The sequence below is a fragment of the Anoplophora glabripennis genome, unplaced genomic scaffold (assembly GCF_000390285.2).
Source record: "Anoplophora glabripennis isolate ALB-LARVAE unplaced genomic scaffold, Agla_2.0 scaffold17, whole genome shotgun sequence".
NCBI classification, from domain to species: Eukaryota; Metazoa; Arthropoda; class Insecta; order Coleoptera; family Cerambycidae; genus Anoplophora; species Anoplophora glabripennis.
In genome coordinates, this window is record NW_019416231.1 from 1,765,254 (window position 1) to 1,788,673 (window position 23,420).

The following is a 23,420-nucleotide window of genomic DNA, read 5'->3' on the forward strand; positions in this document are numbered from 1 at the left end:
GAACGGTTTCTAATTCTTGGCAGAGATCTCTATCTGCGCTTCACAAATAGGTGTAATGTAAATGTTTTCGTAGAAATCGAAAGAATGTATTACGTTCGATAAGGACTGGCGGAATTATTGCGCTCTTTCGGTTTGTTTCATGCACCTAAAATCGTTAAATGTAGTCCAGGAAAGGCTGAATCAATATTGACCCAGATATAAATGTAACGTTTTATTATTTGGTAGCTTGTTTGCGGGCGGTTCACCATATTTTATTGATTTTCAAGTAATTTGCTCAAATATGGAAATATCCAATGAATTTAGGTACCTAGTTAAAGATAAAGAGTACACTTTTTAATGTAGATCAGTAACAAAAACTGGATTTTTTTTAATAGTGACAATTTAAAGTTTTTCTTGAATCTTTTTTTTTCAATTTTACATTTACCAATAAATTGGCTATTTATTGTTTAAATGTATGACACGTAGGTCCAATATGTAACCTGTAAATACTTATAATAAAAACATTGTCAAAATTGTAGATTTGATATTCAATAAAAAATATGTCACTAAAGTTGAACAATGAATTGTCAAAACATGAAGCAATGTAATTTTGAAAATTTCTTGTTTATTTTATAGTGGAAATAAAAAATTTATTCAAAAAAGTCGTTAAATGAGAAACTTACGTTAAAATCTAAATTATTATTCTGTTATTACCCAAATTTTAACAGCATTTCCGAGTATCTGAAGACATTATAAGTTGTCTGTTAAGGTTGGAAACTTGAGTAAATTTTCATATTTTAAATGAATTTTACTTTAAAGAAATTGTTCTTTATCATGAAAACACCAAATCTTGTTTCTCTAATGCCGATAATAATTAATAGGACTAACTTATTGTGACTGATACGTAAATACTCATCTCTGTAAATATTTACAAGTCTCCAGATCTGTCCAAACAACAAAATCACTGCCTAATCGGGCTTTAAAAGATAACAGATCTATTTGAGTTTCCCAAAACCCTGAAGGAATCGTAACCTATTCGGTCTCTCGAATAAATAAAAATAGCATTTATAAAATCAATAGAAGGTAATGGATTGTGAAATAACCGAAGGTCTGCCGTCTCCCTCTAACCGGCCGGCTCGGGCCTGGTGAACGACGAGGACAACCGCGGGTATACCTGCTACTGTACCGTGGGAACGTTTTAAGTCGTGCATAAGTAGTTAAAGTGAAATAACGTCATCGAAAACAATCGAATCTCGTCCGTACGTACTTGACGTTATGTTGTCGAAGAACCAAAATTAATCGTACGGATCCGTCGCCTGGGAAGAATACTTATGGACTTTTACCACGTGGTAGTGGTAGTAATAGCAGTGACCGCCGTTTCTAATCGCCGTGAAAGCCGTTTCGTTTCCCGAAAAACCGAAAAATTCACATTCGAAAGACACCGAACAAATAAGAATTTATTCCCGTGTTCCACTTTGATATGTTTTCACTTATCGAGACAAAACCTGGACAAAAATAGGATATTTTACTAAAAAATCTAGACGTCCGCGTGTGACGGCAATTGTCAACGGTTTGTTTTCATAAGGCGCCCGAGATTTCCAAACAAAACAAACATATTCGTCGATTTGTTGCGTTACATCTCTCATAGGCCCTGAAATAATGATCCTGTCGAAAGGATTCGTACACAACGAATCAATTTCACTTACAACGACCGATACGTATCGAAATTTCACTCGTTAACGCTTGGGATGTGCCCGATCTATGATGTTTCCAAGTATCTGGTGTCTATAATTTGCTGGTCTTTCCAAACATAGCGTACAAAAAACAAGTGGAGGAATTATTTTAATACTCGGTTTTGAACAATGTGGGAGGTGGCATTGAACAAAAAAAAACATCACGTGCAGCTGTCGTCTATTAGATCCTCGTGAGACGCCGCATCTGGCGTCCCCCAAGGCTTAGGCTTAGTCTAGGATAGATTTCTACCCCATCCCTCTTCTGTGATAAAGTAAACCCCAAGGAAAAACTGTAGCTATTTATTATTACGCGGTGTCGACCACATATAGAGTATATTTTCATAACTAATAGAAAACTCATCAAAAATGCATGGCACTAGTTAACTATTTGATTCGATGTTTCGTGGTAAGGGGTTGGAGGGTCGGCAAAAATAATTTCTTCTCCGTCACCAACAGAAATGGTATACTCTAGATAAAAAAATGTCAACATCGTATTGAAATGTGCCATTACGTCAATTTCGGCAATGAAGTTTTTTTCCAAACTCTGACATTGCCGTCGTTGATCATCGACCGGCTCACATTGGCGTTGTGTAACAGCTAACTAGATTTAACTGCATTGAAACGAATATAATGAAGACAATTTAAGAAATATTGGTTTAAATTTAAAAAAACCGGTTGCAATTTAATTCTAATAACTAAATCTGACTGAATTCGTGACTAGATAGTGACAATCCACTTATGCGTTTAAATTAGCATTTCTTTTGGCACAGTTCCTCGAATGCTGGTTGTACACCAGAGAAATATAAAACGCGACAGACGCGCATATTTTATAAGGTCGGCCGTGCGATTCTCATAAGGCACGTCTAGCTTTTGTTTTTCACGTTTTTCGTTCTGTGGCTCTTCGGTATGCCGTAATGCAGATGTGATAAATAAATCGGATTGAAATAACTACATACTTGATTTTTTTAAAACAAATGAAAAATATTTTTTCGTGTATGGCTACCCTTAGGGTGTCAACTTTTTCGTGTACGACCCGCCTTATGTTCCGGACAATTTACTCGCGTCAAATTAACGAAAATGGACCGAAAAATGCGAGAAAATTGTTCCGCTTTCACGAGTCCTACGCTCTACGGTTTTGTTTTCAGGACGTTGGACTTATTTTCGGACGTGGTCGCATCAAAAATTAATAAGCTGTTTATAACTGTTCGACGTTTTAGTGGCTTTTTATGCGCTCCAGCGCCAACTTATTTATTTTGCTTGAGAGGCGCCTGAAAAAACAAAATCCCTCGTAGAGTAAATACAAAATGTAATATAATAATAAATTCGGGATTCGTGGAGGTTTCGCGGGTCGCGCAACTCCAGTCGACTGATATAGATGGCGCGGCGGCGTTGCGAAACTTCCTCTCTCCTCGGTACCAAAATAGTTGGAAGTTTCCAAATTGGAACGGGCGCTAAAATTAACTCTCTCGACACAATGAACGTGTCGCGGTTGGCTTCGGTTAACAAACACTTGTCGGGGATAAATAATAGAGGCGTTGGTGTTTTGTTTCTTGCGAGTGTTTGTTTAACCGTGGACCGCTTGATAAGAAAACGCGAGGTTTCCCAGCCCCCTAAGAGTGCTTTTTGAAAGTAATTTAGATATCGTCACTTTGTGGTGATTTACGGCATTTCATTAAGATTTCTGAATAGTGTTCAGTGTTTAAAACTTTTAAAAATAGAAACCTTGAGTTATTTTATGAATTTATATTAACATATCTGACTTTTAAGAATCAAAAACTTCGCGGGACTCAAGGAAGCACTATAATTTGCATTTTGCTTCTGTCAAAAGCACCGTATATGTATGTCGGAAACATCGTAATAGCCTTCGTCGGAAACAGTTAACATTAATTCACATAATTGCAAGAAAATCTTGAATGAGTACTCTCGTACGGTTGGCTAGCCTTCCGCTGTAGTAGTTTCCTGCGGTTCTTCGGCCTGCTGAGCTCGCCAACTAGACTGATGAGTGGAAATCACGACTCCACTGTTACATTTTCTTCAGTCCAACTTTTTAACAAGCGTTTATGACGTACGTCAATTACTGTCACTCATAACTGGTTTCGTGTTAAAAAAAAATAGTTTTTTATTATTTTTCGATTTTCTGGTCCTTCGGGTAACGAGTTCCGCGACGCCCATGGGCGCCAGCGATCTTGCGTTCCCGCCGCATGTTCCCAAACGCTTAAACCGAAACCAGTCGTTATTTTCGGAACCCGAAATTATTCCTGAAGTCGTTGAGATAATGATGGCACGCCGATTTGACGAATGCGGTCTTTAGCCGCAAAAGCCAAGAGGGAATTTTCCCACGTTCAACAATACCAAGTAGGTGTACCGTTGGAAATGCCTGGGATGGCTCCGATTTGACTCTCGTTGGCGTTTATCACCACATACCCAGTGCCCACTGCCTTACAGAAATTGTTAACTGACTCGAACCTATTTTGCATTTACCGATTTTCGAATAAAAACTTTTAGAAATGGAAATCCATTTGATTTTGTACGTTAAAAGTTTAGTAAACCTTAAAAAACAGTATTTACGCGTCTTGTAAATGGAAATTATTACGCCACAGCGCCGATTTTGTTAGCAAATAACTTCATTTGGAATAAAACACACAACAAATTGAAAAATATTCTGCTTAACCTTAAATTTTGTTAAAAAAACAATAGTTCTTATATTTTTTTTACTCTATTTTAAATGTTTATTCATTATTCAAACCAATCCAATACATTTTTTGTAAGAAAACTCATGAAATGTCAAACAATGTTAGGTTAGGTTATATTACATAAGAAACTTAACCTCATCTAACTTTATGTCTCTAAAGTAAGGTTACTTGACAAAATTTAACTTACCTAACCTAAAAATCCGGAGAAGCCCTGTCAGAGTGGGCGATTTGTCACAAAACGGGCTATTTTTCGTTTACGTTAAATGAACAATTTTGAGAATTTCGCTAAATCGGGACTGGATTCATATTTTATAAGTTTGACTATTTACATTTGCCAGAATAACTTTGATCTACAAAACAGTTCCTTTCTACTAATCCCTGCAATTTCTAATTGCCATTTTCTTTACAAATTTGCTGGACAAAACATTTTCTGACGTTTGTATGTTCTCCGCGATGTGCAATTTCTTGTCTACAAAACGCCAACCTTAAATCAAACCCCTTTTACATTTAAACGCAATTGATAAAGTCTTAACAATAAAAAACGTTAACAATGCAAACAATAAACGAATCTCCCGGCATTTTATGTTGGGAAAATCGAATTGTACGTAGCAAAGCGTCATTTTATGTCGCGCCATCCGATCTGATACAAAATGGCTTCCATGACAAAAACGCGATTGACGATTATGACGAAACGTCGTAAAATTTTTATTGTCTATAAAAGCCAAAGGCCAAAGCACAGGTCCCTTCACTGATATAAAGTAACTTCAAAGAATCAGATCGCAAACTATTTGGTTTTTATGTCCGTCATAAAACCTTTGGCAGTTTGGCAGAAAGGCAAAGCAATTTAAAAATAATTGTGATTAATATGTAATTCCGTATCACATATTTTTGTTTCTTATTTTACTGGAGCGATATCTTTGCAGCTTTATTATTCCTAGTTTTTCATTCCTACTAGAAAATATATAATTTAAATGTTATGAATCAAAGTTTTGTGAAGACGCAATTTTTTGGACGAACCAGTTACGGGTGTGTTTCAAAAAGTAACGCAAGTACATCTTGGATAACCATGTCAGCCGCCAACTCCCTCTAAAGTTACGCAAGCAATTGTTCCGCGCAAAATGCACCTTTTGTTCGCTGCAATCTCGAAAACGAAGGACGGTCGGTCTCGAACGCGCGCCTACTACGTCACGGTGCGCGGCCGCAAGACGAGAATGAATGGAATCAAGTAGGCCAAGATTCGAGCTTCCGCCGGATCGTCCGTCATTAGCGCGAGAGTGTATCGGATATGGCTGTTTATAGGAAGTCCCTTCCTGTGCGAAGCCGCAGCGTACGCTTCCTCGGATTTCTTTTATCAGGATGCCATAACGCGATCAGCTAACGCGGTCTTTTCCGGCTTCGTGCGTAACGCGATAGCCGACGACGCAGTGATTGATGCGAGAGGAGGCGCAGATCCGTTACGTCAGTCTTTTGTTTGCAGGGACGACGGCGACTGGATCAGAATAAACAGGGGGGTAAAATTTACACAGAAGCATGTAGGCTTTTCATTGTTTTGGTTTTTTCATTGGAAAAAAACAAAGTTATGCAACCAGTCATACGTCTTAGCGTTACCGAACTGCAGACAAGGCGAGCCCGTGTCTAATTACAACCACCACCGGCCTGACGAGTCGCTATTGACACGGCGCGCCCGCGTAATTGTGCAAGAAAACACTAAATAATTTATGAAGTCGAAAGTTTCACACACACAACGTAGTACTACGTAGCGCGGGGTACCGCTTCCCATTAGTCCGAACCTCGTGGGAACTTACCTCCGTCCAGACAAAGAAATTTCCGAGATTTATCTCCTCGGGGCACACGGAAACATTCATTGTCCTCTTGCCGTTATGCAACCGCCAAAAAAAAACATAAATCAAGTGATCGGTTGGCGATTAATTGGAAATTGAGGTTATGTGCTTTTTGTGAGGTGATGTTCAGCAAAGTAAATTTACTAGAGACAAAATATACCCAGGACTATAGTATATAATGCACTATGTTAATTTAATAGATATAATCGAGATATTTCAACATTTTTTTTAGATGTAGTGGTCAGTATCAACGCGTGGACCTAAATACGGCCCTGACTTGTACGGAATACACTTGGAACCAATCCTAATATGAGTAAACGCGAAGTTTAACAAAATTTACAAATACCAGTACCGTAGATAAAACAACGTACTAAGGTTTTAACCAAAAATTCGCCGATATCGGCAGCTGTCGTCCTAAAAATAACTCGCACCCTTCGACTTCTCTTGAGAGAATTAAGCGAAAGCATCTGAGCGTTCTCTCCATTATCCCATCGCTATGGAGAGTCTCCGGGGGAATTCGGATGAATAGCCGCCCACGACACTTGACTAAAGCCCCCATAATGGCATTACGGTTCGCGAGCATCAACATCCACATGTGTCCACCCTCGCCGATTATCTCCCCCTTGCGCAATGGAAATAATTCGCCACATATTTGTCATCGTTTGCTCGAAAAGGGGATTGAGCTGTACCCTGCCGAGGCCTGTCGCAATCCATCCTGTCAGGATCGTTGAACACATTCTCAAAACTGAAAGTCTTTGTACAAATTTTTCCTTAAAATGTCTTACGGCAAGTCATTTGGAATATTTCTTTGATCTTGTACCAATCCGCTTACAAAATTGCGTTTATAACATCCACTATTTCACTATTAGGTCAAACCGCCGTATTTTACTTGAATACTGCGTAGTTCACTTCAAAATATGAATTAGATGCATATCTTTAAATATTTAAAGGTACTTAAAAGAGAAACGCCGTTCATGAAAATAACAAATCGATAAAAATGGACCTTAACGCGCTTTTACCTTTTTGCCCTAAAAAATCGTAGCTTAGTAGGATTTGGGAAAGTTATATATTTTATATTATAACCAGCGTTCAAATGAAAACGTGGTCAAGTTGGTTCTGAAAATTTGGACGTAGGGCGTAGCGTATAGCAAATGAACTTAAACGTCATCTGTCAAAGCGCTATATCGCCGCTATCAATTTGAATATTTTCGTTTTAAAAAGCGTTTAAAATGGTGTTTTCTCAAGAACAAAAAGTGTTTATCATAGAGTCCTACTTTAGAAATGGACGCAAGATTGATGGAATATATGGAAGTATTCTATTGAGGAATGTTTCATAGAATTTCAAAATCAATTTCCCGGCGTTGTTGAGTACAAAATTTTTCAAAGTGCAATTCAGCGTTGTGTTAATGTTTTTCGTGAAACGGGCAGTGTAACAAGAAAAGAAAGAAGCGGCCGACCTAAAAAGCGGACTGAAGAATTAAAAGAAAATGTCCAACAAATAATGGAAAATGCGCCAAGAACTTCTGTACGTGTTTTATCACAAATGGTGGGAGTATCAGTCGGTACCTGCCACACAGTGTTAAAAAAAGATTTGCGTTTGTTCTCCTATCGTTTAACTTGTCAGCAAGAACTTCATGAAGTTGATTTTCCGCGACGGGCTGTATTTTGTGAACGGTTTTTAAACAACTACGGTGAACTTCATAATATCACCTTTTCTTCTGATGAAGCCTGGTTTCATTTCACTTTCCGCAGCTCCTTTAATTGTTTGTTATTGTTATCACGATTCTTCTTTAAAATAAAGTTATATAATCATTAACGTTATTGAAACTGACAGCTGCTATACAGCTCGTTGAGAAATGAGGTTAAGTTGGTCGCTATAAGCTACTCCCTACGTCCAATGTGTCAGAGCCAACTTCGACCACGTTTTTATTTGAACCCTCGTTAATTTAGTAAATTAGTGTATTATACGTACAGCTAAAATATGTATATCTGCATATTTGTAAGTACATTTGTACAAGCCTCACTTGCAGAAATAATGCTTTCAAAAACCGCATCTACTGGAAAATGATGGTTAAATCGAATCGATTGTGCGCTGTTACAAAACCACAGCCTTCTTAGTTTCCTCCTAGAAAGCGCGAGCAAGCCGGCGGATCCATCAAGAGCCCGCCGTATCGCCGAGTCGTTACTTTCAATTGTTAAACCGCCTACTTGATATTATACAACGATTCCTTAACGATCCTCATCCTGCTCGTCGCCGGAATTACCACCTAAAGATCGGTAATTTAATATAGTCCGCTCCGTTCGAGCCACGGCTTCTTGTGCACGTGGTGCGCTTCCGGTTTCGCTAGCACCGGATATAAGGTGGAGTTGCCACCCTATTATTTCTTTGTGTTTATCTCGTTCATATCGAGTCGGCGGGGCCATTATCATATTCGGGAAAGTACGTTACGGCAGCGTCGAATAATTTTAACGAGTTATTTTAGTCATTGCCTTATTAACGGCCTTGAATTAATAAGGCGGTGAGAAATAAACGATCCTACTGCAAGTAAATAAAGTAAACTGGCACTTTGTATTATTTTTCTTTGATTCCAGCGACATATTATAACTTAAACTCGAGTGCCAACAATGTGTTTCTGGTTTTAACTTTAAATTTAACGTTATTAAATCAAGAATTTGTGAATTTTTAATCTGAAAATCACCAGTGATCATTGAACCGCATTTATGCGCCCTAAATGTTTGTTACAGTTCCGGTATATTTTTTTTATTGTACCTACCAATTCCGAGACCGGATTTTCTACCTGGAGTTCCTCCCCTCGGTAAAAACAGCTGTCTTCCCCCTGAGCATATTGCAGATATATTCACGTGCACCTGGATACGGCGTACTCGAACCCCTCGACGTATATTTATAAGCTCCTTTCTCGCAAATAATATACGTAGGTTTTGTGTTTTGCAGATGTCCTGACATATGCGCCTCGTTCAAAATTCAATCGGCAAAACCTTCTAATGCGTCTGTGGATAAGATTCAAAACCCCAAGTTGGCAACTTCATTAAATTTCAGTTAAAAACATTCATAACTTACTGATTTATAAATCCCAACGAAACAAGAACAATTGCGCTGATAAGAATTGTTTTTATCGGATCACGTGATTGCTGATCAAACACTACTGGTCTCTAATGCGTTGTTAACGCGATTTCCGCAGGTGCAAGAAGCCGATGCTCCTTATGTTGCGGATTGTTTTTTGGGCCTCTTTTGAAATGTCACTATTCTCATAATCATGCATGATTTTACTTCATTTTTCATTAAGAAGGTTTTATTTTCGTTACAGCCTCCAGGTCTTCTTCCAACGGTGGGGGTACCAACAATCTTCCCCCCCTCTTGTTCCACAATGTCCACGGAGAGAACATCAGGATATCCAGAGACGGTACCGTCGCCAAACGCGTGGAAAGCTTCTGCAAGGGCATCGCGTTCAGCTCGCGCCCCGTCAAAATCAACGAAAAGGTAGGCGTTTGTACGGGGCAAGAATAGAAATAGATTCTGGCTATTTTTTGGGTTTATTATGATAAAATTGAAATTTATGAAATAGATTAATTGTATTAAGCAAGTTTTACTAATGCAAAAGCCGTTTCACACCCTGACTTACTAAAATCTGTTTCCCTTTCAGGTTTGCATCAAGTTTTTGGAGATATCCAACAACTGGTCCGGGGTGATAAGGTTCGGTTTCACCTACAACGACCCCACCAGCCTGCGGTACGGCCTTCCAAAGTACGCTTGTCCCGACCTCACGAACAAGCCCGGCTACTGGGCCAAAGCCCTCCCCGAGAGATTCTGCAGCCAGGGCACCATCTTGTTCTACTACGTCACCTCCACGGGAGACGTACATTTCGGCATCAACGGCGAGGAGAAGGGGATATTTTTCAGTAGCGTCGAAACGCGCGGACCCTTGTGGTGTTTAATAGACGTTTACGGTAACTCCACGGCCATAGAATTCGTCGATATCCGGCACCAGCTCAACAATTCTTCCTCGACGAGGTGCGGTGGCACCCACGCCTACGAGATCGTCGCTCCTAGAGCCGACCCCGTGGAGAGGATCACGTATCCCATGCAGCAGATGACGATCCAACAAGCGGCGCCTAGAGAACCTGAGGAGATGACGTTACCGTTGCTGAGATACCAACCGTCCCATCTCAACTACCAAGCGGTGCCTTTCCACAGGACCAGGGGCAGGAATGTTAGGTTCATGAGCAGCAACCGAAGCGTAGGGTTTAGAACGGATTCCGAGTTTTGCCAAGGATACGTGTTCACTTCAAGGCCCCTGCAAATAGGCGAAAGGATAGTGGTGCAAATCCTGGCTACGGAACCGATGTTCCAAGGCTGTCTGGGTCTAGGTCTCACCTCTTGCGACCCCTCCACTTTGACTCAGAACGACCTACCCGATGATTCGAACTTCTTGCTGGACAGGCCCGAGTATTGGGTCCTGAGCAGGGATTTCGCCAGAAACCTGAACAAGGGGGACGAAATAAGCTTCTGCATATCACAAATCGGAGAGGTACAGATAAGCAGGAACGGCGGCGCACCCCTGGTGGTCATCCACGTAGACCAAACCTTGAGGTTGTGGGCGTTCTTCGACATCTACGGCTCCACGCAGCGCATCCGCGTGCTCAGCTGCCCCAGCCCCGTATCTCCCGCCAGGAACCCCGAGAGGAGGATAATCACCCCGACGGCCAGCGAGTCCATCAACAGTATTAACAGTCAGTCGGAGATCCGTCGCAACTCCGCCATGCAGCAGTCCGCCAACTCCAGACTGTGCTGTGTCGCGCCGGCGGACATACAGGTGCAACCCAGCGCGAATGGGGGTACCGTCCTGTCCGTTATCCTGCCTCCTACCCATGCCAGTATCATAAACGCCCCGGCGGCACCGCTGCCGGTCAACCACCACCACCACAGTTCGCAGAACTCGGTAAGCAGTCATCCTAGTCAACATATCGGTCATCCGGGACACTCCAACCATTCGCCCTCGCCTATTTCGCCTGTTGCCGGGACCGTCATGGCACCCGTGCCCACCTCCTCTGCCGTACCCAGTGGAACTATGATGTCTACCTGCAGCAGTAACTATGTAGAGGTAAGCATCAATCGTGTTTGCAATAGAAATATGTCGGATCTCAATTTGCCTTGAACCTCGAATAGCACAACCTTCATAGTCCAACCAAATTACACATGGAGAAACAAAAAATAGTTACCTGGACTTTTATAAGTGGAAATGGTAAAAGGGCTTATAATAAACCTAAAAAAAATAAATGCGTGAGCAGGGGTGGCGGAGAGTTGATTTGGGGGTTGAAAAGTTGTGAAAAATTGTATCATTGGGATTTCTGGCGAAAGTTGATGTCAAACAAAAAAGTATCCATTGCTAAAGTTGTAGATCATGCAAAAATCTACAACTTTTGTAGAGGTCACTTTTTACGATAACCTCAAAATTTCCGAGAAAAATGAGAAAAACAGGTTTTTTCCTAATTTTTGGTTTTTTATTTCTCATTTCCTCAAAAATAACTTAATTTTGACGAAACTTGGCAAACGTATACCTTTCTGTGTCTTAAATAACCACAATTTTTTTTAGATGATAAAATCTATAAGTTTCCGAGATATTTAATTTTTCTGGTCTGAAAGACTTCTTTTTCAAAGAAAAATTCTACTTCGGAAAATCATCGTACAGAGTTCTGCCAGTGATAATTTTTTTCGTTTCGACATATACATTTTGGTGAAATAAAGAAATCTATAATCAAGTTCAAAAACTAGCTCAAAAATGCAAAAAAAAAAATAAAAAATGACCCCAATGAATTTTTCAGTAATTGTTGATAATTTGTTTAAATTAAAAAAAATCAAAAACTGATTAAATTATTCAATTCTACGGAAAAAAAATACAAAAAAAACTGTCTCATTGTTTGACCCAAAACATAATTTTTGTACAGTATTGCTATTTTTGCTAATTTTGCAAAATTGTTTAATTTTTTTTTTTTGGCTTTATTTGAAAACGAATTTTAAAATTGCATATTTACAATGCCACTTTTTTTCACTCTATACAATGGCGTCAACATTTTTGCAATCCCACGTTTCGTCTTCGAGGGGCCATCATCAGGTTAAATTTTTTAAATATGTCGCTGCTATTTTTATGACAAAATCAAGTCATTTTTATTTCTTAATTAGATTTTACTTTTGTAAAGGTTTTTACCTATCATTTAAAATTTTTTCTGAGTACGGCTCTGAACGCTTTCAAAATATCCAACAATTTTTTTTAATCAATAATTAAAAAATAATAATACAAATTTACAAAATGTTTTATTATTTCTAATTAGTATTGCTAATAGTAGTAAAAAAAATTGTTATATATTTTATATACTTTTATACTGTTATGACATAAAATAGATATTTTGAAAGCGCTCAGAGCCGTACTCAGGAAAAATTTTAAATGATAGCTAAAACAAATTAAAAATATCGTCTAATTCAGAATTAAAAATAACTGTAGATTTGGTCATAAAAATAGCAGCGATGTATTCAAAAAAATTAACCTGATGAATTCGTAAATTCGTTTTCAAATAAAGCCAGAGAAAAATTAAACAATTTTGCAAAATTTTGGATTTTTGCGGATATCTCCGGAACTACCTGGAATTTTAAAATTTTCTAAAAGGCTTATTGTTATGTATAAAAAAACACCTTTTTTCCTAATCTGAGCCATCCTGTATCTCTTACCGTTTCCTAGATCCTAAAGCTATCCCATCATTATCTTGGACACACTTAAATCTATGAATTCATCAAAATTTAAAAAAAAATAAGTACACTAATCGATCCTACGGAAAAAAATTATTATTTATTTTATTTATTCACTTTTCAACTTATGTTTATAGCAATTCAAGACAAAAATAAAGTTTTGGGTCAAACAATGAGACAGTTATTTTTGTATTTTTTCCGTACAATTGAATGGCGTAATCAGTTTTTGATTTTTTTTAAAATTTAAACAATTTATCAACAATTACTACATTGTCGCTAGTAATTTTTTTAGTTTTTTGCGTTTTTGAGCATGTTTTTGAACTGTGATTACCGATTTTTTTATTTCACCAAAAAGTATAATATGTCAAAATGAAAAAAATGATTACCAGCAGAACTCTGTACGATGATTTTTTTAAGTAGAATTTTTCTTTGAAAAAAAAAGTGTTTCAGGCCAAAAACATGAATATCTCCGAGATATTCACTTCTTGATTTTTTTATCTAAAAAAATTTGAGGTTATTTAAGACAGAGAAAGGTATATTTTCACCAAGCTTCGTCAAAATTATTTTTGCGGAAATGAGCAATAAAAAACGGAAAATCAGAAAAAAACCTGTTTTTCGCATTTTTCTCGGAAATTTTGAGGTTATGTTAAAAAATGACCTCTACAAAAGTTGTAGACATGATCTACAACTTTTGTATTAGATAGGTACTTTTTGTCTGACGTCAACTTTTGCCAGAAATCCCAATGATACAATTTTTCATACCTTTTCAACCCCCCAAATCAACCCTCCGCCGTCCCTGCTCACGCATTTATTTTTTTTTCGTTTATTATGATGCTGAAATATTCATTGTTGCAAGTAATTTTTTATTTTTTTGCATTTTTGAGCATGTTTTTGAACTGTGCTTACAGATTTTTTTATTTCACCAAAAAGTATGTCAAAACGAAAAAAATTATCACTGGCAGAATACTGTACGATGATTTTCCGAAATAGAATTTTTTTTTTAATAAAATTGTTTCAGACGGGAAAAAATGAATATCGAAAACTTCTTGATTTTTTTATCTAAAAAAATTTGTGGTTATTTAAGACACAGAAAGTTATACTTTCACTAAGTTTCATCAAAATTAAATTATTTTTGCGAAAATTAGAAAAACACGAAAAATAAGAAAAAAACCCGTTTTTCTCATTTTTCTCGGAAATTTCGAGGTTATCTTAAAAAGTGACTTCTACGAAAATTGTAGATTTTTGCATGATCTACAACTTTCGTATTGAATACTTTTTTGTTCGACGTCAACTTTCGCGAAAAATCCCAGTGATCCAATTTTTCACAAATTTTCAACCCCCCAAATTATTATTATTATTACATCCTGATTGGTCGTTCGATTGACGTTCAGTTTTTTTGGCATACAATTTGCTTTGCGTGTTCCTGTCCGTCTTTGTTAATCGTTTTTTTTTCTTCGTTTTCAGCCCATATCGGACTCGAGCTCGTATTCGACACCGCTCTCATGGGCCGAACAAAACGGCGCGACCCTGACTGCCGGGGCCGAGTGCACGATCTGCTACGAGAACCCCATAGACGCAGTGCTGTACATGTGCGGGCATATGTGTATGTGCTACAACTGCGCGCTGCAGCAGTGGCGGGGCAAGGGGGGCGGACACTGCCCCCTGTGCAGGGCGGTGATCAGGGACGTCATCCGCACGTACAAGTCGTAGGAGCCGCCGGATGAATCTTAGTTATTACGAGTGCTTCCAAATTTGCCCACGATGAACTGGAAACTGCCTAAAGCCAGATCAGATTGCGTTCTCGCGTTTCTTTGAACAAAAAAGACTGAGTATTCGTTAAAATGATGAATAGTATATTTTTTGTCAAGTTTGTTACTAGCGTTATTTTTTAATTGTTTTAGACAAATAATACAACCAAAGAGCCGTGGGTCGTGTGATTGGCGGTTTACCACGGCGCTTAACGACAGAGAATTAGTCATTCTGTTGTTTTTTTTTTCCACAAAAATCAGTGGATAGTCAACCTGTCAGGAGGCAGTTTAAACTTATTTATTTATTTTTATTCGTAAGGAAGCTGTGGCTATAATATTAGAAAGAAAACTTCCCCAGATTCTCTAGTGAAAAAAAAAACAAAAAAAAAACGATACGATCTAGATTTTCTTATAACGTCACCAGAGAATGCGAGGAACTGACGGTATTTAACGTTATTATTGAAAACACAAAAATATTGTTACTGTTTAACTTACATTATTATTTTGTGTAAAACGTATTTTTAATAATACATTCCTGAAATTTGGCGGCCAGTGTTCAACCGATTACTCTGAACTACGCCTGTGGCTGCTGCGGGGGAGTAAAAATTTTTGTATATTAGAATTTTCTAGTCATATAAGAATGTACTGATTTAGTTCGACGAGTTAGTTCAATTACTATATTATCAAAACCAATAAAATGTTATCTATTACGAATTAATACTCGTTATTATTCCACCATCCCACCCGACGCACAAAGGACCAATTCTATTTTTCTATTCTTGATGTGACAGTTGCATAGCTTCGCTTCGTCACCGTTGACCCACACTATCTCCCTTCACGTGCACTGTAGGTTGCCTACAATCATGTATGACATCCACTTAGGAAACTTTCGGCATACAAGCGAGAGGCTGGTAATGCATTTCGTCTTGCTTCACCGTAAATTAAAACGATTCTATTCTGTTGTTGTCCACACAAGCCATTTCGAACACTCGTAAGACTGATGTAAACAATAAACCGCGGTGATAAGAAAACTACGAAAACCGTAATAATGAATAAATAAGCATCCGTCGAGTCATAGTCAACGATATTTTACCAAAAAGTAAAAGTTATGCTACGTGCTAAATATTGGTATTTGCAAATTCACACGGTACCAACCTATCGAAATCATAGCAAGAGTACTGCAAAATAATTTTTTTTTTTTACCTTTTTTTTTAGTGATTTTCGTACCCGAGTTATTTTGTTGAGTGGGTGTTTGCCACACAAACAGTACTTAACAAGTAATCTAGCGAAAAACTCAAGTCTCTATTACGTTAAATGAAATACACAAAAATAAATAATCCTTGCGGGTCTCTATTCGCTTCGTCACCGTTGACCCGCACTATCTCCCTTCACGTGCACTGTAGGTTGCCTACAATTCGTGTATGACGTCCACCTGGGAAACTTTCGGCATACAAGCGAGAGGCTGCAAATGCATTTCGTCTTGCTTCACCGTAAATTAAAACGATTCTATTCTGTTGTTATCCACTCAAGCCATTTCGGACACTCGTAAGACTGATGTAAACAATAAACTGCGGTGATAAGAAAACTACGAAAACCGTAATAATGAATAAATAAGCATCCGTCGAGTTATAGTCTACGATATTTTACCAAAACAACAAAGGGATAAAGATTAAAGAAAATGGGCAAAGAAATGCTTCTTAAGGCGGATAGGTGAGCCTTTAGGTTGTTTTTTATGGATATCTGCAAAACCGTCGGAGATAAAACTTTGAAATTTGAAAACAGGTGTTATTATTTTTATTTATTTACAATTTTTAAACTTTGGTCAAAGGCATCCCATACCGAAATGAAAATTCGAAAATTGCAAACGATTTTGCGATCAAAAATACTCTTGTGTTATTTCGATAGGAAGTACCGTTGCGAAGTAAGAGTTATGCTTGCGGCATTTGCAAATTCAAACAGTACAACTTATTAAAATCATAGCAAGGGTTTACTGCAAAATCATTTTTTTTAACCTTTTTTTTTAGTAATTTTCGTACCCCGCCCCTGAACAAGCCGCGAGTTATTTTGTTGAGTGGGTGTTTGCCACATAAACGGTACTTAATAAGTTATCTAGCGAAACACTCGAGCAGCTATAACGATAAATGAAATACACAAAAGTAGGTAGTCTCTCTTCGCTTCGTTACCGTTGACCCACACTATCTCCCTTCACATGCACTAGAGATTGCCTACAATTCATGTATTTGTAATGATTACAGTGGTGGCGTACGCAAGTATCAAAGCACATTTTAAAAAACTAATTTTAACTCAACTATTTGATTAAAAAAAAGAATTTCAGATACATATTCAGGGAAACACGTATCATTACGTATGATACCTTTAAAGTAAATAAAAAATAAATAAAAGCAAGCACTACATTTTTATTTCCGATACAACAAACTTTATAGTACTAGAATATTGATCTCTAAAATATACTTATCGGTCTATATCGCCGAAAACCACGTCTAGTGATGCTGAAATAGAAGAAAAATTATTGGAATTTAAAATAAAACTTGAACGAAAGTATTATTACATCAAAAAACATGTTGAAATCTTGTTTATTTGTTCGTTTTTGTCAAATAGTGTTCTATAGAGAGGACTGAAGATTTCTTTCATTACTTACCCAAAATCGCCACCACATCCGCAAGAAAATCAGTTCTACTTCTGATCAGATAGTCCATGGTGGACAAGGCTATAAATGCTGGAGGCCTAATTTTGCAACGGTACGGCTTCGAACTGCCGTCCGACACCACGTAAACACCAAATTCACCTAAAAACGTATAAGTGTGTTATTTAGAAAGGGCAGCCAAGCGACAACGAACCTTTAGGGTGCTCGATTCCAGTATACGTTGCACCGGGCGGTACTGGAAACCCTTGAGAAAACAGCTTGAAGTGGTGGATTACGCTTTCCATGGAAGTCTGAGACGAATACGGTAATTTTTGTATGTAAAATGTTACACAGACATTAAAAATATCAACAAATTGCATAATAACTTTTTTAAACGCTCTTAAAAAAAACTACCTTCATTTCAGCTCGTTTAGGGGGACAAATCTTATGGTCATCCACTTTGATCTCTCCCTCGGGCATCTTATTCAATATCTGTACTATGAGCCGGCACGATTGCCTCACTTCTTCTAGTCTCAATAAATACCTAGAGATATTTTATGCGTCATATTTAAAGTAAAACTGATTATTACCCGAAACTACCTCGTATATATATCTCCACCCGTCCCCACTGGAACGTCAAACTCCAGTTCGTCGTATATTTCATATGGTTGAGTTTTCCTTACATCCCATTTAACCCCAGTCGCCCTCAGTACTACCCCACTAAGAATACACGGGAATAGTAACGTTATTAATAAAAGTTATGAAAAAAATAATAATATTTACGTCAAGCCTCTGTTTAAGGCGCCGTGAGCCGTCGCGACGCCTATTCCTAGCGTCCTCGCAAGGAAAAGCCGGTTTGTCGTGATACAATCCTCCACTTCGTCCACCCTCTCGGGTATTTTTGAAACCAACTCGTAGATGTCGTGCAGCAATCCTATAGGTATGTCCTTGAAACAGAGCGACAGATTTTACTTTTTGCAACTTTGTGTCAACGATTTTATTTTTCTTCCTATTTCCTGCTTTATACTTACTTGACTGACCCCTCCCACCCGAAAATACCCCGCGTGCATCCTGGATCCGCACACCCTCTCGCAGAATTCGTAGCACTTCTCCCGCTCCTCGAAGAGCCAAAATAAAGGCGTGATCGCTCCCACATCCAGTGTTAAAAACGACACCGCTGCTAAGTGGTTCATAATTCTTGTAATTTCAGAGAATAGGGTTCTTATAAATTTGGCCCTTCTGGGCACCTGTATGTCCAGAAGCTTCTCGATGGCCAAACAGTAAGCGTGTTCGTTGCAGAGGCATGACAGGTAGTCCAAACGATCGAAATATGGTAGCGCTTGCGTGTAGGTCTTGTATTCGATTAGTTTTTCAGTGCCTCTGTGTAGAAGTCCAATGTGGGGGTCCACACGTTTTACTACCTAATAATGAACCAGTTTTATTTTAGATTCTAAATTTGAATTTTGCGCACATAAAACTCTAGTGCTTTAGTTGGCAATAGTTATGTTGGTACCATTTAGTAACTAACCGAAAAGAATCGCAAACCTAGGCGAAATCTAGACTTCATTAATTGAATTAACCGGTGATCGTAAATTCATAGACAACCAAGAAGACCACAGTTTTTATTTGCTTTTCGTATACCCACAAATCTAGTACTGACCATCGTCAATTTAAAATGCCACTGTATTTTAAGTTTCAGAAAGTCGATAAATAATTGTTTCATTTACATCACATCGATTCTAGTTTTTAAAAAATCAAGCACTTTTAGGAAACCACGCCATATTGCATTTTTGACAGACCACGCGATCTGGATTTTTTCTAGATTTGCGAAAAGAGGGCCTTTCGATTGGGCAAAAATAATAGCTATTCGCAGCTAATAGCAACTTAGAGTTACTCTGAACTGATATTAGTTGCTAATAGGTACATACTATTTCTGCCAAAACGAAAGCTCCCAAGAACGCATCCTATCATTGATTGTAAAACAAAGATGTGAGATATAAAAAGAGTATTTTAGAAAAAGACGGAAAACGCATTCTTCTGAAACAATACATAGATGGCTCCACATGCGACCGTATAAATTTCCAACTTACCTCTCCGTCCAACAAACAAATCATCCTCAAACAGCCGTGCGCTGCGGGATGTGCTGGACCGAAGTTGATATTCATGTTTTGCACTTTAACTTCCTTGGGCACTTTTTTGGCGTTTGAGGGGGGAACTTTCCATTTCGAGGTGACCTCGTCGGGATACATGACGGGGCCCTGGAACTGCGCGAAGTATTCCGCATCGGGGTACCAATGTTTGGTTCTTGTTGAGTTTAACATTGAAATTAAGGAGCGTTTTGAAGGAACAGCTTTAAGAAGTCGCGTCATTGCCACTTTGACATTTAAGTTTGACACGGAAACATTTATTAAATATATACAGAGTGTATTTATATAACGGAGCACAGATGCTCTCAAATAATCCTGGCACCAAAATATGGTGTGTAGCGATGGAGCGACCTATCTTCAGGATTTTGAACTTCTTTTTCTAATCACTTTATTATTAGAAAAAATACAAAGAAAAATTGACAACATCCTTTTCAAAACACTTTATTATTAGAAAAGTACAAAAAAAATCGAAAAAAGAACTGAAATGTAGTGTTTCAAGTATTTTTTTGACTACTAATTTATTCTGCATCACATACTACTGCGTGTTTCTTGAAAACGCCTGCCAAGGCACATTCCACAACTGCAAATCGCCCTGAAGAGTCCCAAGAGCAATTAAACTCGCCCTAAATTTAAAAAAATATGATTTCGACGAACTGTATCACTGAAAACATCACGTACTTGTCACAATTGATCGCTAGACTGCTCAGAACTTGCTTGTTTACCTTCTCCTTGGTAACATTCTCCACCGCCCTTCCCGTAATCAAATGGAAAATCTCCATAATGCCGTTCGACCCACACCCGACCACCAACTTGTCCTCGTGGGGCACGAACATTAGGTCGTTTAAGGGATTCCTCATGAAAATAACTTGGGCGGGTTCTTCCTAAAACAAAAAATCACGTGACGAGCAAAATTTGATCAATCCGTCACTCACCTGTCCAAAAAGATATATCCTGATCTCAGCGTCCGTCCCGCTAGTCATGAACATGTCATTACGATTTGGCGATATGCTGACTGACGTTATTTCCCCTTCGTGGGGCTCGTAATATTTAAACGCTGGATCTAACAGAGGTTCTTCCTTGGTGTTCCCTGAAAAAAAAAATACAAAAACGTTTTGAAAAGAAAACATTTTTAGTACCTTTAAGTGGGGTTGCGCCCAACACGGAGCACTGCACCATTAGTCCGCCTTCTATTCCAACAACAAATAAATCGGCAACGTGTCTCGAAAAATCGAAACACACGACGCCACGGCCCCCTTTCTTCTCTACATGCTCCGGTGTTTCTACGTTTCGATGAACGTTGCCCAAAATCGGAGGCTTTACTTTATACCTAAACAAAACTGAAAATATTACTGAAACGACTGACTATCACACTGACTTAGCCTTGACGGTTAACGTTGCGTTCGCTGCATTGAACGTCCACAGCTTTAAAAGCCCGTCGGTGCTAGACGAGGCCAATATGATAGATTTCGAGGAGTTTATGTCGGTTATCCAAGACAACTGGGTCACCATTTCTTCGTGTGCGCTCGCGGTGGTTACAACATCGTCCCCTTCGTCGTTTTGTATGTTCCAGATTATAATTCCCCCTACCACAAACACATTTAATACCTAATGTGACACGGTAAATCAACAATTACCAGCGAACGTTCCTGCTGCAAGAATAGCTGGATGGACGGGGTGAAACTTTAAACTCATAACACAGCTTTCAGTAGACAACTTTGTTCTTGGTACGTCAGGTAATCTTTCATCTCTAAAAACAATAAAGCTACATTTTCGACTAAGGAACTTGTACCACATACCTGTTCAGCGTATAAATGAACACTTCCCCTAGGTGATAACACCAAGACGTGTGCTCATAGTTACACGTTATGGCAATAGTCTTTCCGGTCCGGTTCCAAGTCAATGCGGATACCCTTGTAGCCTAGAAACAACACGTAATCAAATACATAAATATCAATTAAAAACGGTCCTACCTTATCACCACTTTCGCCAGATTTAAAAACGTTCAAGTTTTGTAAAAGTTTACAGTTCGCGTCATTTCTGTCTTTAGCCAGTCTGTATCCCCTAAAAGCTCTTGAATTATTCGCGTTATCGATCTCTTTTTTAACACTTGGGTATATTTTAGACAGCCAATGGGCTAATTTTTCCATATCAGCTTCGGAAGACTTTTTTAAGACTGTTTCGTCCGCCACTGTTTGCACCTGAAAACATTGTGTAGATTATTGGAATCGGTAGGATATTTAATTACCTCAGTACTGATTTTCCCTTGAGTACTAGTGCCTTTTTCCGCAACACCAAACTCGGTGGTTTGGGTAGAGGTTTCCGAAGACACTCTAAAAAATGGCAACAAAAGAATTATAAAAGTTAAAAGAGGAAAATTGTCCCTTTTACTTTTTCACTTTCCATTTTGATTCGAATCCAACACATTCATTGTGTTTTATTCCGAACATCGCCGCAATGGATCGAAAAAAAGTTTAATCGATAAAAAGGTGTAAATTTGAATTACGATTGTTGACATTCAAGAACGACAAGAACAAAACAATATTTCAGTTGCGCCAACTTTTAAAATATGGGGGTTTGAAAACAAGGAAGTTTTCGCAAACTGAGCGAAATCTACAACACGTGTTTTACATTTTGAAGAAATGGAACTATTTTTTGAATGCAACACGAACAATTGAGACATAAAATTTAAAATATTAAAACTTTATCAAACATTTTTTATTATAAATTGCTTTACTTTTTCCTACCCGATTAGTTATCATACTGATCGGATTAGCGCAACTTCAGATCAGTGGATGACTGCGTCAAAAATCAAAATTTGAAATTGTAAACATTTGTTTATCTCTTGTTAAGTCCATATAATATTATGTCTACTGAATAATTATGAAATGTAATTAATAAGACTTGGGAAATGGATACGACAAGTGGAAATTATACTTGTATTAACTGTGGCGGACCTGTTAAAGATCTATACAAAAAATATAGTGCAACCGTATTGAAGTTAACGGAATGTGTAATATAATCCAAACAAAAACTGAAACATTTCTAACATTATTTTTGTTTAGGAACACTGTAAAAATATAGCGGACAAGTACTTAGAATATGATACAGTTATCATCATAATAGATTTGATTCTACTTAGATTGATAGCTTATAGGCATATATTACTGAATTCGAAATTTAAGGTAGAATAAATAGCTCAAAAAGTATTTGGCTTGTAATAAATTATTTTCAGAATTTTTGGAAACTTTCGATAATATTATTGCTGCTAGAAACTTACATACATTGGTCAGCAACTGTAAAACATGTTCCTAAGGAAACAGAATTAAACAATACAGAACCTTACTTAACGGAACCAGATATTTATTTAGAAGATATAAAATTTTACTTGTTAGGAGTCGATATGATAATGTGTAACTGTTTACTAAGAAATTAATTGCAGTTAATTATACGGATCTTTTTAGGTACAATTTGTTTTGTGGTAGTCATTTACCTCTTCACGATTATCTATACTTTTCTCAAGAAACGAGCAGGAATACCATTCCTCATGATCTGTAAAATGGTAACCATATCCAGTACGGGACTGTTTTTGTTCCTGCCATCGTTAATATGGGACACGAGTGTACATAATTTTCACCTTCACTTTATATCTATATACACTACGCTTTCCCAATTGTTAGCTTATAAAGGTATTGTGATTTCCCTTTTGGTTCCGTAATTATAAGTTTATTTTTCAGCCCTGTGTAACTGTGAAAAAGTGTGGACTCTCATAATTATAATGTCATCCATTTTAACGAAACTATATATTAGGAATTTTTTTAACACTGCAGCTTTTGTGAAAGATTTTATACCTGATTAAACCATTAATTGTTGTGTAC

At 37.9% G+C, this 23,420-nt stretch overlaps 4 protein-coding genes across 7 annotated transcripts in view; 2 read left to right on the forward strand and 2 right to left on the reverse strand.

Moving 5' to 3' along the window:
- LOC108917846 (protein neuralized) overlaps positions 1 to 15,472 on the forward strand; it is a 78,996-nt gene extending 63,524 nt beyond the window's left edge. For both annotated transcript variants that reach the window (XM_018724630.1, XM_018724629.1), the window contains exons 2-4: positions 9,573 to 9,745; positions 9,909 to 11,366; positions 14,471 to 15,472. In XM_018724630.1, the coding sequence (XP_018580146.1) occupies positions 9,573 to 9,745; positions 9,909 to 11,366; positions 14,471 to 14,716 (1,877 nt within the window). In that variant the 3' untranslated portion in view covers positions 14,717 to 15,472. The remainder of the gene's footprint in view (positions 1 to 9,572; positions 9,746 to 9,908; positions 11,367 to 14,470) is intronic.
- A 1,681-nt stretch (positions 15,473 to 17,153) lies between these two features.
- Positions 17,154 to 19,767, reverse strand: LOC108917759 (NADH-ubiquinone oxidoreductase 49 kDa subunit-like). The gene is made up of 8 exons (XM_018724508.1): positions 19,489 to 19,767; positions 18,430 to 18,819; positions 18,182 to 18,345; positions 17,999 to 18,118; positions 17,813 to 17,942; positions 17,613 to 17,709; positions 17,414 to 17,560; positions 17,154 to 17,264 (listed from the first exon to the last, which is right to left on the reverse strand). The coding sequence occupies exons 1-8, from the start codon at positions 19,765 to 19,767 to the stop codon at positions 17,227 to 17,229; spliced, it is 1,365 nt and encodes a 454-aa protein (XP_018580024.1). The 3' UTR covers positions 17,154 to 17,226.
- Positions 19,768 to 19,978: 211 nt separating this feature from the next.
- On the reverse strand, positions 19,979 to 22,050 carry LOC108917815 (WD repeat-containing protein 34-like). Of its 3 annotated transcripts, none has more exons than XM_018724575.1 (10): positions 21,934 to 22,050; positions 21,791 to 21,875; positions 21,516 to 21,743; positions 21,342 to 21,463; positions 21,180 to 21,292; positions 20,921 to 21,128; positions 20,682 to 20,872; positions 20,478 to 20,632; positions 20,224 to 20,426; positions 19,979 to 20,168 (listed from the first exon to the last, which is right to left on the reverse strand). In XM_018724575.1, exons 1-10 carry the CDS (start codon positions 21,990 to 21,992, stop codon positions 20,081 to 20,083), a joined length of 1,452 nt encoding a protein of 483 aa, XP_018580091.1. In that variant the 5' UTR covers positions 21,993 to 22,050; the 3' UTR covers positions 19,979 to 20,080. The 3 variants fall into 3 exon arrangements, with proteins under 3 accessions (XP_018580091.1, XP_018580093.1, XP_018580092.1); XM_018724577.1 differs by having other exon boundaries at positions 20,120 to 20,206; positions 20,268 to 20,426; XM_018724576.1 differs by having other exon boundaries at positions 20,146 to 20,222; positions 20,268 to 20,426.
- A 340-nt stretch (positions 22,051 to 22,390) lies between these two features.
- LOC108917760 (protein ARV1) lies at positions 22,391 to 23,401 on the forward strand. The gene is made up of 5 exons (XM_018724509.1): positions 22,391 to 22,555; positions 22,608 to 22,727; positions 22,778 to 22,955; positions 23,007 to 23,231; positions 23,280 to 23,401. Exons 1-5 carry the CDS (start codon positions 22,454 to 22,456, stop codon positions 23,399 to 23,401), a joined length of 747 nt encoding a protein of 248 aa, XP_018580025.1. The 5' UTR covers positions 22,391 to 22,453.
- The last annotated feature ends 19 nt before the right edge of the window (positions 23,402 to 23,420 follow it).